The 15,185-nt window shown below is 53.1% G+C and overlaps 1 protein-coding gene across 1 annotated transcript in view; it reads left to right on the top strand.

Annotated features, from left to right (window-relative positions):
• Positions 1 to 15,185, top strand: part of LOC141073099 (uncharacterized) — a 222,984-nt gene that overhangs the window by 166,498 nt on the left and 41,301 nt on the right. Inside the window, 1 exon segment of the mRNA XM_073560437.1 lies at positions 308 to 313. Coding sequence (XP_073416538.1) covers positions 308 to 313 — 6 coding nt within the window.

Genomic DNA, 15,185 nt, shown 5'->3' with positions numbered 1-15,185 from the left:
CCCTAATAGGGGCAGGAAGCACAGAGAGGTCGAATAGCCTCCCCACTTCCTCTCTCCAGTGGTTTTTTTCTTGTCCCTACGGTGCATGAGGAGTTTTTCCTGCTGTGCTCTGTGGCCGGAGACAAACGCTGCTAATCTTACCTGTTTAAAGGGAATCTGTCACCTATTTTTTCGAGTATCAGCTGCGGCCACCACCATCTGGGGCTTATCTACAGCATTCTGTAATACATTCTGTAATGCTGTAGATAAGCCCCGATGTAACCTGAAAGAGAAGAGAAATGAGTTAGATTATACTCACCCAGGGGAGGTCCGGGTCCGGTTTTGGTCCGATGGGTGTCACGGCCCGGTCCGGCGCCTCCCATCTTATAACGGTGACGTCTTCTTCTTTGCTGCCTGTCGTGGCTCCTGCGCAGGCGCAGTTATCTACCCTGTTGAGGGCAGAGCAGAATACTGCAGTGCGCAGGCGCCAGACCTCTCCCGGCATCTGCACACTGCAGTACGCTTCTCTGTCCTCAACAGGGCAGAGCAATGCGCCTGCGTAGGAGCCACGACAGGCAGCAAAGAAGAGGACGTCACCGTTAGAAGATGGGAAGCACCGGACCGCAACACCCATCGGACCAAAGCCGGACCCGGACCGCCCCTGGGTGAGTATAATATAACTCGTTTTTCTCTTCGCCACAACAGCACCCACTGAGAGACGGGATCCGCTCCTAGGAACAGGAAACCTACAGAGAGATAAAATGGGCGATCCTCCTCGCTCCCTCAGTTGGTTTCCTGTTCCTAGATGGAACCCATAAAGAGAAGAGGATACCTGGCCTGGTTGCTGCCTCTACAGCATCCATATGAGCTGCAGGGGCCCCAGAGCTGGAAGCAGTGTCGGGGGAAATCTGATATTCAATTCCCCCCTCAGACGGTAATGCAGCGTGAGGCCTAGTAACTGTGTGCCTGGCTCACGTACTGTGCATAGAGCGGCAGGAGCCGGCACCTATGGAGACTCCCCTTGGATAACGCATTACGGACCAGAGCGTCCTGGCTCAGGGTGAGAGCGCGACTCAGCGTCAAGGCTACCGGCACCCCCAGGTATGATGCGAGACCGGAATGGAGCACCGAGCTCGCCAAGGACGCGGTAAGATGCTAAACGCTGATTCCATACCTGACTCTTTGCGGATGGTCAGTGGTATGGTCCGGTCCGACAGCGTAGACTGGGAGAGGCCGTCCTGGCGCGTATGAGAGGCGCAGCACGGCACAGAAAGCCAGCAGCCGGGGGCTTGGAATGGTGATGCAGCACAATATGGCTGGAGTGGAACTGGCTCCGGTCCGACAGCGTAGACCGGGAGAAGCTGTCCTGGCGCGTATGAGAGGCGCAGAAGGCAGCAGCCGGGGGCTTGGCATGGTGATGCAGCATATGGCTGGAGTGGAACTGGCTCCAGTCCGACAGCGTAGACTGGGACAGGCCGTCCTGGCGCGTATGAGAGGCGCAGCACGGCGGAGAAGGCAGCAGCCGGGGGCTTGGCATGGTGGGCCTGAGTCCCAGAGGGACGATGAGAGCCGCGGCAGATTGACTCCCCCCTCGGCTGATAATGACTGCGTGAGGCAGGGGTCCGGGTGGGGCCGTACTTGCTCACAGATGCAGCACGATATGGCTGGAGTGGAACTGGCGCGCGTTAGCGCAGAGGGTCTGCAGTTGAAGGCCTTGTATGGCCACGGATAAAAGTGTTAGACGGGAAAGCGATCCACGTCTCAGAGTGCCTCGTATGGCGGTGCAAGGTACACCCACATGAAGTGGTGGAGGTGCTACCATAGAGCAGCAGAAAGAGTGGACGCTCTAGACAGAGTGGTTCCACGGAAAGAGGTGGTAGACGGTGAAGCAGACCAGGCCTTGGGCTGAGTTTCCACAGCCGGTACCATGTGTTAATCATCAAGGAGACGCGGGGCTGCTCTCTTTAGGTTGCTGCTGAGCAGATGAAGGCCGGGCAATTACCAGAGTGGGAGACCAACTGAAGATCCCTAGTCTGGTTGATGTATGAAAAGAAATAAAAAGAGTGCACAGGCCGAAGGTCTTAGGCTAGTTTCACACTAGCGTATCTTCACGCAGCGCACGGTGCCGCTAAGCACCACCCCCCTGCCGCACCCCCTCCGGTCATCTCCTACTTGCGCACATCACTGCATTCAATCTGCGCACCCTATATTTAGCATAGGGTGTGCAGACCTGCGCTGGCCGTGCTAGTAGGATTTTGCCTGCGCTGCGGCCTTTTGACGGTGCGCCGAACGTTCCATGTTGCATTTTGGTGTGCTCGGCGCACCGTCAAAAGGGCGCACGCAAAATCCTACTAGCGCACGGCCAGCGCACGGTCTGCGCACCCTATGGTAAAGATAAGGTGCGCAGATCGCATGCAGCGATGTGCGCTAGTAGGAGGAGATGACCGGAGGGGGCGCGGCAGGGGGCGAGGCTTAGCGGCGCCGTGCGCTGCGTGAAGATACGCTAGTGTGAAACTAGCCTAACCTCACCCTGTTCCCTGGAGGGGAAGCTCAGTATAGCTGGACCCTCAGCTTGCAATTGGTGGCTACAGCACCCGGCAGGGGTCAGTGAAGCAGTGTGCAGGAGTTCACTCACTCTTCCTCCTGCTCTCCGAGGGTCGGCAGCCATTCCAGTCCGAATGTGACTGCTCTCGTTAGATGGCAGCAGCTAAGTAGCTGGAAGCCAGGCAAGTACCAGAATGGAATAGCAGTCATAGATTCTGGTAGACAGCAGCATACTGGTAGCAGTCCTAGGGGCACACACACAAGTTCATGTGCTGAGGTATGCTTACAGAGATGGGCTTCTATGCCTTGGTAAGGCTACATCTTGTGATTTGACTTCAGTTAATTGCATGTTTGTGTGATCAGTGCCTTATGGGGACTTCAGAATGACTCTGTGAAGCGTATGGTTCGCTTCTATAGTTTAGACCTTTTCTCGCAACTTAACTACTCCACCCATAAAGAGCATAAGGGGTTGATCCAGCACCTTGTCTCCCTAAAGATTGCCAGCTGCGGCTCGTTAATTGGCTCCTTCGGGTGAGGTCACTCTGACAAATGAGATGTACCATTCAGAGTGGAGGTTATCTGGAACTCGAGAGGTGACCCCTTGAATGTAACTGTGGGCCTGGTCTCTTGTTTGGCACCTTCAGGCGGGGCCGTAAGTCTATCTGTACCCCATGGGGCCTATGTATATCATATGGTATCATAGAGTCTGGATACATCGTATTACATCATAGAATACTTCATGGTGCTTCATAGTACGAAGGATGTGCAGTGAAAGGTGGGCACCACTGTATAAATTACCAAATACTACGGCCCGGTGCAAACATGCGCCAAAGATGAATCAAAAGAGAAAAGAAAAAGGCGCAAATAGTGAAAAACACACAGCCAATGATATAATTCATTGTACGTCATATTGCTTCATGGTACTTCATGATATGTCATAGTACTTCTTGTTGCATCATAGTGCATCATATTGCTTCATGGTACTTCAGGGTACTCCATGGTATTTCATGATACGTCATAGTTAGTGTTGAGCATTCCGATACCGCAAGTATCGGGTATCGGCCGATATCAGCGGTATCGGAATTCCGATACTTAATTCCGATACTTTTTTCATATCGGATTCCGGGATCGGAATCGGAATAGGAAGTTCCCATCATGCTATGAGCCTGCTTGCTTTGATTAAGCCAATGGGAATCCTCCGAAGTGTGGGCACATCCTGTTAGGCATGTAGGCATGTTAACTATTGGCATGGCTGTGATTGGCTGCCGAAATGATGTCATGATGCACTATAAAAGCCACCGCAGCCGCCATTTCTGGTCACTCTGCTGTGAATTCAGTTAGGGACAGGCTGCTGTAGAAGACTGTGAGGGACAGTTAGAAATAGCGATTCTAAAAACAATATTGTGCTTTATCCAGGCTACATAAACCACCACTGTAGCTTGCTTTTCCCTAGCAGCGCTGTTTTCACAGCTGTCTGCAAGGGCTGTGTGAGTGCAGCTCACGCTGTGGAGTGGGTCCTGCAGCCACGTCAGGCTGTAGGCCACCCAGTGTGATCACTGCTGCCTCATACATCTTTTATTTTTTGAGCTGCATTTTTTAAATAATTTCAATCTAGTGTGCTTCCATCCGTATCCATATACGTTGGTTGCAAACACTAGTAGTAGACAGCGGAGCCTTTCTGCAGCCTTTCAGTGCTAGTGTCCACTTTGCTGCACTGTTCACGGCTGTCTGAGAGGTCTCTGACTGTGTGTGAGTGCAGCTCATGCTGAGTAGTGTGTCCTGCAGCTACGTCTGGCTGTAGGACGCTCAGCGTGCGTCACTGCCTCACACATATTTTTATTTGAGTGCAGCTCATTTTTTCTTCTATTAGTGTGCATCCATCCGTCTCCATCTACGGTGGTTGCAAACACTATATAGGAGTACACAGCGGAGCCTTTCTGCAGCCTGTCAGTGCCAGTGCCCACTTAGCTGCACTGTTGACGGCTGTCTGAGAGGTCTCTGACTGTGTGTGAGTGCAGCTCACGCTGAGTAGAGTGTCCTGCAGCTACGTCTGGTTGTAGGACGCTCAACGTGCGTCACTGCCTCACACATATTTGTCTCTGAGTGCAGCTCATTTTTTCTTCTCCTATTAGTGTGCATCCATCCGTATCCATCAACATTGGTTGGTTGCAAACACTATATAGGAGTAGATAGAGGAGCCTTTTTTTCTGGCTTGTGCCCTGCCGGCGCAGCCAGATTAGTATTACCCAATTTTTTTGGAGCCTCATCTTTTGCATTGTAGGTTACCTGCCTGCATTGTAATAGCTCCAAAAAGTTGGTGATACTATCAGTTTCAATTCTTTGTTCTCATACTTTGAGTTTGTTTCAAACAAAGAAACCACATAAAAAGTTCACCAAACACTACATTTTGAACTTGTGTAGGCCACATCAGCTCCTATTAAAGTCTAGTCCACACACACACACTTCATAAAATTAGTGTTTCTTGTACCTGTAACCAGCTGTTCAGGAATAAGCACACTAAGGCCCCCCTTTGTCCTTTTTTGCCTATCTTAAGCAGTCTTGCAAGATGAAGAAGGCAGGGAGTAAGGCGCGGGGGCGTGGGCGTGGGCGTGGAGTTTCAGCAGGGAGAGGACGTGCGGATTCTGCAGGGAGAGGACGTGGGGATTCTACAGGTAGAGGACGTGGGGATTCTGGGCCTGCTGCGGGCACCAGTGGATCAGCATCCCCCAGTTTTAGCAGGCAACAGTCCTTTATGCGCAGCTTTGTAGGACCTCAACGTACCCCACTGCTGCGGGAGGAACAAATTGAAGCCGTTGTCGGATGGATGGCAGCTAACGCATCGACTTCAATTACTTCCGCATCCTCTCAGGGTCAGAGCACCGAAGAGCAACCATCTGTCTCTTCACCACCTGCCAAAGTGCCCAGGCAGTCAGAGAGACATGGACAGGAGCCATCACAATCTCTACTTCTGTTCTCGGAATCTGTTGGCTTGGAAAGAGGGGGCCAGCCAAGCAGCATTCCTGAATGTGAAGAAGAGGGAGTATGCAGTGATGCGCAACTTCTTTGTCCCTCTGAATCTGAAGAGGCGAGTGGGCCAGTGCCTATGGTCAGCACACCTCAGTACGCATCAGATGATGACGAGACTCAGTTGCCACTTTCTGGTGCGTACGGTGCTGGCGAGACAACCCCGGAGAAGCAGCTGTTTGAAGAGGGGAGGGAAGATGATGAGGTCCTTGACCCATCATGGCGTGAGCAACAGGAAGGTGGTGGGAGCAGCTCGGAGGAAGAGATTCCCCTACCGGCCAAAACAGGAGGCAGAGGGAGGGGGAAGACTTGGTTGCCTGTACCCTCCACTTCGGCACCCGTTAGGAGCATTCCTCCTTCCAAAGGCAAACCGGGCGCTCACAAGAGTTGCAGTGCGTGGTCCTTTTTTGACACAGTTGCAGATGACATTTGCTTTGTCAAATGCAAGCTGTGTCATCAGAGAGTCAAAAGAGGGAGAAATGTCAGCAACCTCAATACCACAAATATGTGGAAACATGTGCGCACCAAGCACGAGTTGGAGTTGCATAGACACCCTCAAGACGTAGGCCAACGTACAGCACCACCTACCACCTCTTCAGTTCGTGTTGGGCCCTCTTCCTCCAGCTCACACACTGCTGGTTCGGCTTCCTCACAGGATCGCCAAGGAAGAACCTCTGCCACTGTTGTCCGGAGACCCTGTCAGATTCCACCCATAACAGCACGTTCCCATCCATCACAGCCATCGGTAGCACAGGCATGGGATAAAAGGCGCCCTTACTCGGCAAACCATCCCCGAGCACAGTCTCTGAATGCTGGCATTGCCAAACTTCTGGCAGTTGAAATGCTGTCATTCAGGCTGGTGGACACTGACACCTTCCGGGACTTAATGGCATTGGCAGTCCCCCAATACAACGTGCCCAGCCGCTTTTATTTCAGCAGGCGAGCCGTCCCTGCCCTGCAGAAACATGTTGAGGGCAAAATAAAACATGCGCTACTAAACGCCGTTAGTAGCAAGGTCCACCTGACCACCGATGCGTGGACCAGTAACCATGGACAGGGACGATACCTTTCCCTCACTGCCCACTGGGTCAATGTTGTGGAGCCGGGTACGGATCTGGAGAGTGGCGCTGTACGTGTTCTTCCAACGCCACGGATTGCAGGACTCCAGTCTGTACACATAGACTCCTCCTCCTACTCAAGTTCCTCAGAAACAGCAGAGCAGGAGCCTGTTACGACCGATATGAGCACAGCCGTGGCCAAACGTCAACAGGCTGTACTCAAATTAATTTCTTTGGGGAATCGAAGCCACACAGCGCAGGAGCTCTGGAATGCTATCAAGCTGGAGAGCGATGTGTGGTTTGGGCCAGCGAATCTCCAGCCGGGCTTGGTAGTGTGTGACAATGGCCGAAATCTGGTGGCAGCTCTTGGCCTAGGCAACCTCACACACATCCCATGTCTGGCACATGTTCTTAACTTGGTCGTGCAGAGCTTTCTGAGGGACTATCCGGATCTTGATGCACTGTTGCACAAGGTCCGCATAGAGTGCGCTCACTTGCGACGTTCCAGCACGGCAAGATCGCGCCTCGCTGCTCTGCAGCGACGATTTGGCCTTCCAGAACATCGCATCATATGTGACCTACCCACCCGGTGGAATTCAACGTTACATATGTTGGAGCGGTTGTGTGAGCAGCAGGCAGCAGTCATGGAGTACCAGCTGCATCAGGCGCAAACAAGTCGCACTGTGCGCCGTTCACACTTCAGCACCATTGAGTGGGCCTCTATGAAGGACATCTGCCTCGTTTTGCGTGCCTTCGATGAATCCACGCGGATGGCGAGTGCAGATGATGCACTAGTCAGCATGACTGTCCCCCTTATCTGCCTGCTTCAACAAACACTGCAAGCACTAAGGGATGAGGTTTCAGAAGAGGTGGAGGATGAGGAGTCCCAAATGCCATCTGCTTCTGGACAGTCTGCGCTACGTGTTTCCTCACAAAGGCCTAGGCAGGGGACACTTTGTGAGGAGGATGAGGAGGAGTCGATGGAGGAGGAAGACATCTCTCCAGAGGAGGGAGGTACACAAACCTCTACTCAGTATGTACAGCGAGGGTGGGGTGATGCAGAGCAGGTCGAGGTCACGCCTCAAACAGGGGACAGCGGTTCTTTGGCAGTTGGGAGTCTGCAGCACATGGTTGATTTCATGCTGCAGTGCCTGAGAAACGACCGCCGCATCGCCCACATTCTCGTCTCGGCTGATTATTGGGTGTACACCCTCCTAGATCCTCGCTACCGGGACAGCGTACAAAGGCTCATACCAACGTTGAACCGGGAGCGTAAAATGCGGGAGTACGAAGAGTCACTGGTGCAGTCCATAATGTTTTCCATTCCACCCGACAGCATTGTTGCAAGTGCTTTACAAAGCAGCTCTGTGCGTCGAGGCAGTGGAGGAAACTCTGCACAAAGAGGGAGCAGAGGCAGTGCCGCAGCACAAGGCAAGACCACTATGGCCCAAATGTGGCAAAGTTTTGTGTGTCCACCACAATTGTCTACACCATCAGCGACGCCTCGAGTCAGCAGGAGGCAACGCTTCCGTCAGATGGTGTCAGACTACATGTCTTGCCCTGTCGCTGTACTCCCAGATGGCTCTTCCCCCTTCAAGTTTTGGGTCTCTAAGCTGGATACATGGCCAGAGCTTAGCCAGTATGCATTGGAGGTGCTGGCTTGCCCTGCTGCCAGTGTATTATCGGAACGTGTCTTTAGTGCCGCAGGTGGTGTACTAACAGACCGTCGCACGCGACTATCTTCCGATAATGTTGACCGGCTGACTTTTCTGAAAATGAACAAGGCCTGGATCTCCAAAGACTTTGCCATTCCTCTTACAGACTAAATTAGTGGTTGGCAACTGTATCCAGGTCTGCTGGTGTGTTCATTTTTCTACCACCTGAACTATAATCCCTGTGCTTCAACACAGCCAGTTGTCGCTCAGATGTGTCGTCTGCACAGAGAAACACACTAGCTCCTGTGTTACTGGGGTTCAGTAATGCCAGCTGATCCCCTGCTGTGTGGACGGCAGAGTCACCAGCTCCATCAACATTCAAACCACTACTGATTTTTAACCGTGCCCAACTTAGGTCTCTGGCTCCACTGTCTCTACTATTTCCCCTGACCTCCAACCCCGCCATCTACATCTCTGAAGTGGCGTCAGCACAATCTACACTTGTTCCTGTGTTCCTGTGGCTCAGTCCCATCAGTTTATCCCCTGATGTGTGTCCGGCAAGGTCTCCTGCTCTGTCCACATTCCCATAACCAGTAGTGGGAATGAGGACAGAGCTGGCGAACTTGCTGGACAAACATCAGGGGATCAACTGATGGGACTGAGCACCAGTAACACAGGAACAAGTGTAGATTGTGCTGACGCCACTTCAGAGATGTAGCTGGCGGGGTTGGAGGCCAGGGTAAATAGTAGAGACAGTGGAGCCAGAGGCCTAAGTGGAGCATGGTTAGAATCAGTAGTAGTCCACAACCTCCATAAAAACCGCTGCCCATTGGCCTCTGCATGCGGCATGCGTAATCCTGGGCACCAACAGCGTCAGTTGGTGTTCAGAAGTGTCGTCTCCACAGAGCCAAACACATTCGTTCAAGTGTTAGTGGGGTTCAGCACTGCCAGCTGTTCCCCTGCTGTGGAGATGGCAAGTCTCCTGCTGCCTTCACCTGCCCAAATCCAGTAGGCCCCAGCCTGCTCCTCGCCTAATCCTGGGCTCCAACAGCGTCAGTTGGTGTTCAGAAGTGTCGTCTCCACAGAGCCAAACACATTCGTTCAAGTGTTAGTGGGGTTCAGCACTGCCAGCTGTTCCCCTGCTGTGGAGATGGCAAGTCTCCTGCTGCATTCACCTGCCAAAATCCAGTAGGCCCCAGCCTGCTCCTCGCCTAATCCTGGGCTCCAACAGCGTCAGTTGGTGTTCAGAAGTGTCGTCTCCACAGAACCAAACACATTCGTTCAAGTGTTAGTGGGGTTCAGCACTGCCAGCTGTTCCCCTGCTGTGGAGATGGCAAGTCTCCTGCTGCCTTCACCTGCCAAAATCCAGTAGGCCCCAGCCTGCTCCTCGCCTAATCCTGGGCTCCAACAGCGTCAGTTGGTGTTCAGAAGTGTCGTCTCCACAGAGCCAAACACATTCGTTCAAGTGTTAGTGGGGTTCAGCACTGCCAGCTGTTCCCCTGCTGTGGAGATGGCAAGTCTCCTGCTGCCTTCACCTGCCAAAATCCAGTAGGCCCCAGCCTGCTCCTCGCCTAATCCTGGGCTCCAACAGCGTCAGTTGGTGTTCAGAAGTGTCGTCTCCACAGAACCAAACACATTCGTTCAAGTGTTAGTGGGGTTCAGCACTGCCAGCTGTTCCCCTGCTGTGGAGATGGCAAGTCTCCTGCTGCCTTCACCTGCCAAAATCCAGTAGGCCCCAGCCTGCTCCTCGCCTAATCCTGGGCTCCAACAGCGTCAGTTGGTGTTCAGAAGTGTCGTCTCCACAGAGCCAAACACATTCGTTCAAGTGTTAGTGGGGTTCAGCACTGCCAGCTGTTCCCCTGCTGTGGAGATGGCAAGTCTCCTGCTGCCTTCACCTGCCAAAATCCAGTAGGCCCCAGCCTGCTCCTCGCCTAATCCTGGGCTCCAACAGCGTCAGTTGGTGTTCAGAAGTGTCGTCTCCACAGAACCAAACACATTCGTTCAAGTGTTAGTGGGGTTCAGCACTGCCAGCTGTTCCCCTGCTGTGGAGATGGCAAGTCTCCTGCTGCCTTCACCTGCCAAAATCCAGTAGGCCCCAGCCTGCTCCTCGCCTAATCCTGGGCTCCAACAGCGTCAGTTGGTGTTCAGAAGTGTCGTCTCCACAGAACCAAACACATTCGTTCAAGTGTTAGTGGGGTTCAGCACTGCCAGCTGTTCCCCTGCTGTGGAGATGGCAAGTCTCCTGCTGCCTTCACCTGCCAAAATCCAGTAGGCCCCAGCCTGCTCCTCGCCTAATCCTGGGCTCCAACAGCGTCAGTTGGTGTTCAGAAGTGTCGTCTCCACAGAGCCAAACACATTCGTTCAAGTGTTAGTGGGGTTCAGCACTGCCAGCTGTTCCCCTGCTGTGGAGATGGCAGTCTCTCCTGCTGTCTCCGCATTACAAAGACAGTAGGCCTCTGCCTACACCCTCCTATTTCCTGGGCTTCAACACAGCCAGTTGTAGTTCGGAAGTGCCGTCCACACGGAAAGAGATACTTGCTCCCGTGTCTCAGTGGGGTTCAGTAACGTCAGCTGATCCCCTGCTGTGTGGATGGCAGTCTCTCCTGCTGTAAACTCATTCAAAATACAGTAGGCCTCTGCCTACACCCTCCTATTTCCTGGGCTTCAACACAGCCAGTTGTAGTTCGGAAGTGCCGTCCACACGGAAAGAGACACTTGCTCCCGTGTCTCAGTGGGGTTCAGTAACGTCAGCTGATCCCCTGCTGTGTGGATGGCAGTCTCTCCTGCTGTAAACTCATTCAAAATACAGTAGGCCTCTGCCTACACCCTCCTATTTCCTGGGCTTCAACACAGCCAGTTGTAGTTCGGAAGTGCCGTCCACACGGAAAGAGACACTTGCTCCCGTGTCTCAGTGGGGTTCAGTAACGTCAGCTGATCCCCTGCTGTGTGGATGGCAGTCTCTCCTGCTGTAAACTCATTCAAAATACAGTAGGCCTCTGCCTACACCCTCCTATTTCCTGGGCTTCAACACAGCCAGTTGTAGTTCGGAAGTGCCGTCCACACGGAAAGAGACACTTGCTCCCGTGTCTCAGTGGGGTTCAGTAACGTCAGCTGATCCCCTGCTGTGTGGATGGCAGTCTCTCCTGCTGTAAACTCATTCAAAATACAGTAGGCCTCTGCCTACACCCTCCTATTTCCTGGGCTTCAACACAGCCAGTTGTAGTTCGGAAGTGCCGTCCACACGGAAAGAGATACTTGCTCCCGTGTCTCAGTGGGGTTCAGTAACGTCAGCTGATCCCCTGCTGTGTGGATGGCAGTCTCTCCTGCTGTCACCTCATTCAAAATTCAGTAGGCCTCTGCCTACACCCTCCTATTTCCTGGGCTTCAACACAGCCAGTTGTAGTTCGGAAGTGCCGTCCACACGGAAAGAGATACTTGCTCCCGTGTCTCAGTGGGGTTCAGTAACGTCAGCTGATCCCCTGCTGTGTGGATGGCAGTCTCTCCTGCTGTCACCTCATTCAAAATTCAGTAGGCCTCTGCCTACACCCTCCTATTTCCTGGGCTTCAACACAGCCAGTTGTAGTTCGGAAGTGCCGTCCACACGGAAAGAGATACTTGCTCCCGTGTCTCAGTGGGGTTCAGTAACGTCAGCTGATCCCCTGCTGTGTGGATGGCAGTCTCTCCTGCTGTAAACTCATTCAAAATACAGTAGGCCTCTGCCTACACCCTCCTATTTCCTGGGCTTCAACACAGCCAGTTGTAGTTCGGAAGTGCCGTCCACACGGAAAGAGACACTTGCTCCCGTGTCTCAGTGGGGTTCAGTAACGTCAGCTGATCCCCTGCTGTGTGGATGGCAGTCTCTCCTGCTGTAAACTCATTCAAAATACAGTAGGCCTCTGCCTACACCCTCCTATTTCCTGGGCTTCAACACAGCCAGTTGTAGTTCGGAAGTGCCGTCCACACGGAAAGAGATACTTGCTCCCGTGTCTCAGTGGGGTTCAGTAACGTCAGCTGATCCCCTGCTGTGTGGATGGCAGTCTCTCCTGCTGTCACCTCATTCAAAATTCAGTAGGCCTCTGCCTACACCCTCCTATTTCCTGGGCTTCAACACAGCCAGTTGTAGTTCGGAAGTGCCGTCCACACGGAAAGAGATACTTGCTCCCGTGTCTCAGTGGGGTTCAGTAACGTCAGCTGATCCCCTGCTGTGTGGATGGCAGTCTCTCCTGCTGTAAACTCATTCAAAATACAGTAGGCCTCTGCCTACACCCTCCTATTTCCTGGGCTTCAACACAGCCAGTTGTAGTTCGGAAGTGCCGTCCACACGGAAAGAGACACTTGCTCCCGTGTCTCAGTGGGGTTCAGTAACGTCAGCTGATCCCCTGCTGTGTGGATGGCAGTCTCTCCTGCTGTCACCTCATTCAAAATTCAGTAGGCCTCTGCCTACACCCTCCTATTTCCTGGGCTTCAACACAGCCAGTTGTAGTTCGGAAGTGCCGTCCACACGGAAAGAGATACTTGCTCCCGTGTCTCAGTGGGGTTCAGTAACGTCAGCTGATCCCCTGCTGTGTGGATGGCAGTCTCTCCTGCTGTAAACTCATTCAAAATACAGTAGGCCTCTGCCTACACCCTCCTATTTCCTGGGCTTCAACACAGCCAGTTGTAGTTCGGAAGTGCCGTCCACACGGAAAGAGATACTTGCTCCCGTGTCTCAGTGGGGTTCAGTAACGTCAGCTGATCCCCTGCTTTGTGGATGGCAGTCTCTCCTGCTGTAAACTCATTCAAAATACAGTAGGCCTCTGCCTACACCCTCCTATTTCCTGGGCTTCAACACAGCCAGTTGTAGTTCGGAAGTGCCGTCCACACGGAAAGAGATACTTGCTCCCGTGTCTCAGTGGGGTTCAGTAATGTCAGCTGATCCCCTGCTGTGTGGATGGCAAAGTCTCCTGCTGCCTACACAGTCGTACCACTACTGATTTTTAACCGTGCTCCAATTAGGCCTGTGGCTCCACTGTCTCTCGTATTTCCCCTGTCCTCCAACCCTGCCAGTTACAGCTCCGAAGTGGCGTCTGCACAATCCACACTTGTTCCTGTGTTACAGGTGTTCAGTCCGATCAGTTAATCCCCTGATGTGTGTCCGGCAATGTCGCCTGCTCTGTCCACATTCCCATTATCGGAATGTGGACAGAGCAGGCGACATTGCCGGACACACATCAGGGGATTAACTGACCGGACTGAACACCTGTAACACAGGAACAAGTGTGGATTGTGCAGACGCCACTTCGGAGCTGTAACTGGCGGGGTTGGAGGACAGGGGAAATACGAAAATCAGTGAATCCACAGGCCTAAGTGGAGCTTGGTTCAAATTAGTAGTCTACAACCGATCTTAAAATTTCTTCAATGCAGCCTAAGCCTGCTCCGTGCTTGTCCCTGGGCTTCAACACAGCCAGTTGTTGCTCGGAAGTGCCGTCTTCACAGAGTAAAACACTAGCTCCTGTGTTTGTGGGGTTCAGTAACGTCAGCTGTTCCCCTGCTGTTTTGATGGCAATCTGTCCTGCTGCCTCCCAATTGACAGCACATCAGGCCTCAGCCTGCTAAGTGCTTGTCCTGGGCTCCAACATCGCCAGTTGCTGCTCATAACTGACTTTGGCACGGGTACTCCCTCCTGCCCAGCTTGGTTCCAGCCCTGCCTGCTGTTTCCGGGAAGTGTCAATGTCAGTTTGCCACCCCAAGTTGCCATGTCGTGTTGCGGTTGGGTTAGCCGAGGCTAGGGTGCCAGCAGTTTAGGTGCTTCCTATGTGGACTGCGGGTTCTGGTAAGAAAGGTTTGTTCCATAGTGCCAGTAGGACAAGCACCCCCTGTAGGACTGTGTGATTCGGTAACTGCGGCCAGCTTGCGGCATGCCAACTTTGCTTTTCAGGGGTAACTTCTGATACCCCTCCGGGTTCCAGCACCGTCAGCTGGTTCTCATCAGAGCCTTTGGCCTAGGTGCCTCCATCTCGGTATCCGAGTTCCAGCAACGTCTGCTGGTCCTTGGTAGTGCTTTGTAGCACAGGTACCTCCTGCTTAGTAACCGGGTTCCAGCACCGTCAGCTGGTCCTCGGTTGTGCCATTGGCTCTTATTCCTTCTGCTGCCCCTCCGGGTGCCAGCACTGTCAGCTGGTCCTCGCTATTTCCATTTGCTCTTGCAGCTTATGCTACCCCTCCGGGTTCCAGCACCGTCAGCTGGTTCTCGTCAGAGCCTTTGGCCTAGGTGCCTCCATCTCGGTATCCGAGTTCCGGCAACGTCTGCTGGTCCTTGGTAGTGCTTTGTAGCACAGGTACCTCCTGCTTAGTAACCGGGTTCCAGCACCGTCAGCTGGTCCTCGGTTGTGCCATTGGCTCTTATTCCTTCTGCTGCCCCTCCGGGTGCCAGCACTGTCAGCTGGTCCTCGCTATTTCCATTTGCTCTTGCAGCTTATGCTACCCCTCCGGGTTCCAGCACCGTCAGCTGGTTCTCGTCAGAGCGTTTGGCCTAGGTGCCTCCATCTCGGTATCCGAGTTCCGGCAACGTCTGCTGGTCCTTGGTAGTGCTTTGTAGCACAGGTACCTCCTGCTTAGTAACCGGGTTCCAGCACCGTCAGCTGGTCCTCGGTAGTGCCATTGGCTCTTGTTCCTTCTGCTGCCCCTCCGGGTGCCAGTACCGTCAGCTGGTTCAAGAGGACAAAGAACAGGAAGACAACCACCAAGATGCAGAACAACAAGAGAGAGAAGACAAAGAAGCATAAAAAAAACAAAGCAGAAGAACATTAAGCATAAGACTAATACTCTGAGCAAATGATATTATCTTATTTATAAGCAGAAGAAGACTAAGCAGTGTATGGGGGTGAGTCCGTTCCTCCTCGTGGTGCCCCTGGAAAAGGCCTGCTTCTGCAGGCCAAACTGAACG

Source organism: Dendrobates tinctorius, unplaced genomic scaffold (genome assembly GCF_039654945.1).
Source record: "Dendrobates tinctorius isolate UK_male_01 unplaced genomic scaffold, ASM3965494v1 ptg000296l, whole genome shotgun sequence".
Lineage (NCBI taxonomy): Eukaryota > Metazoa > Chordata > Amphibia > Anura > Dendrobatidae > Dendrobates > Dendrobates tinctorius.
This window is presented reverse-complemented; position numbering and strand designations above follow the sequence as displayed.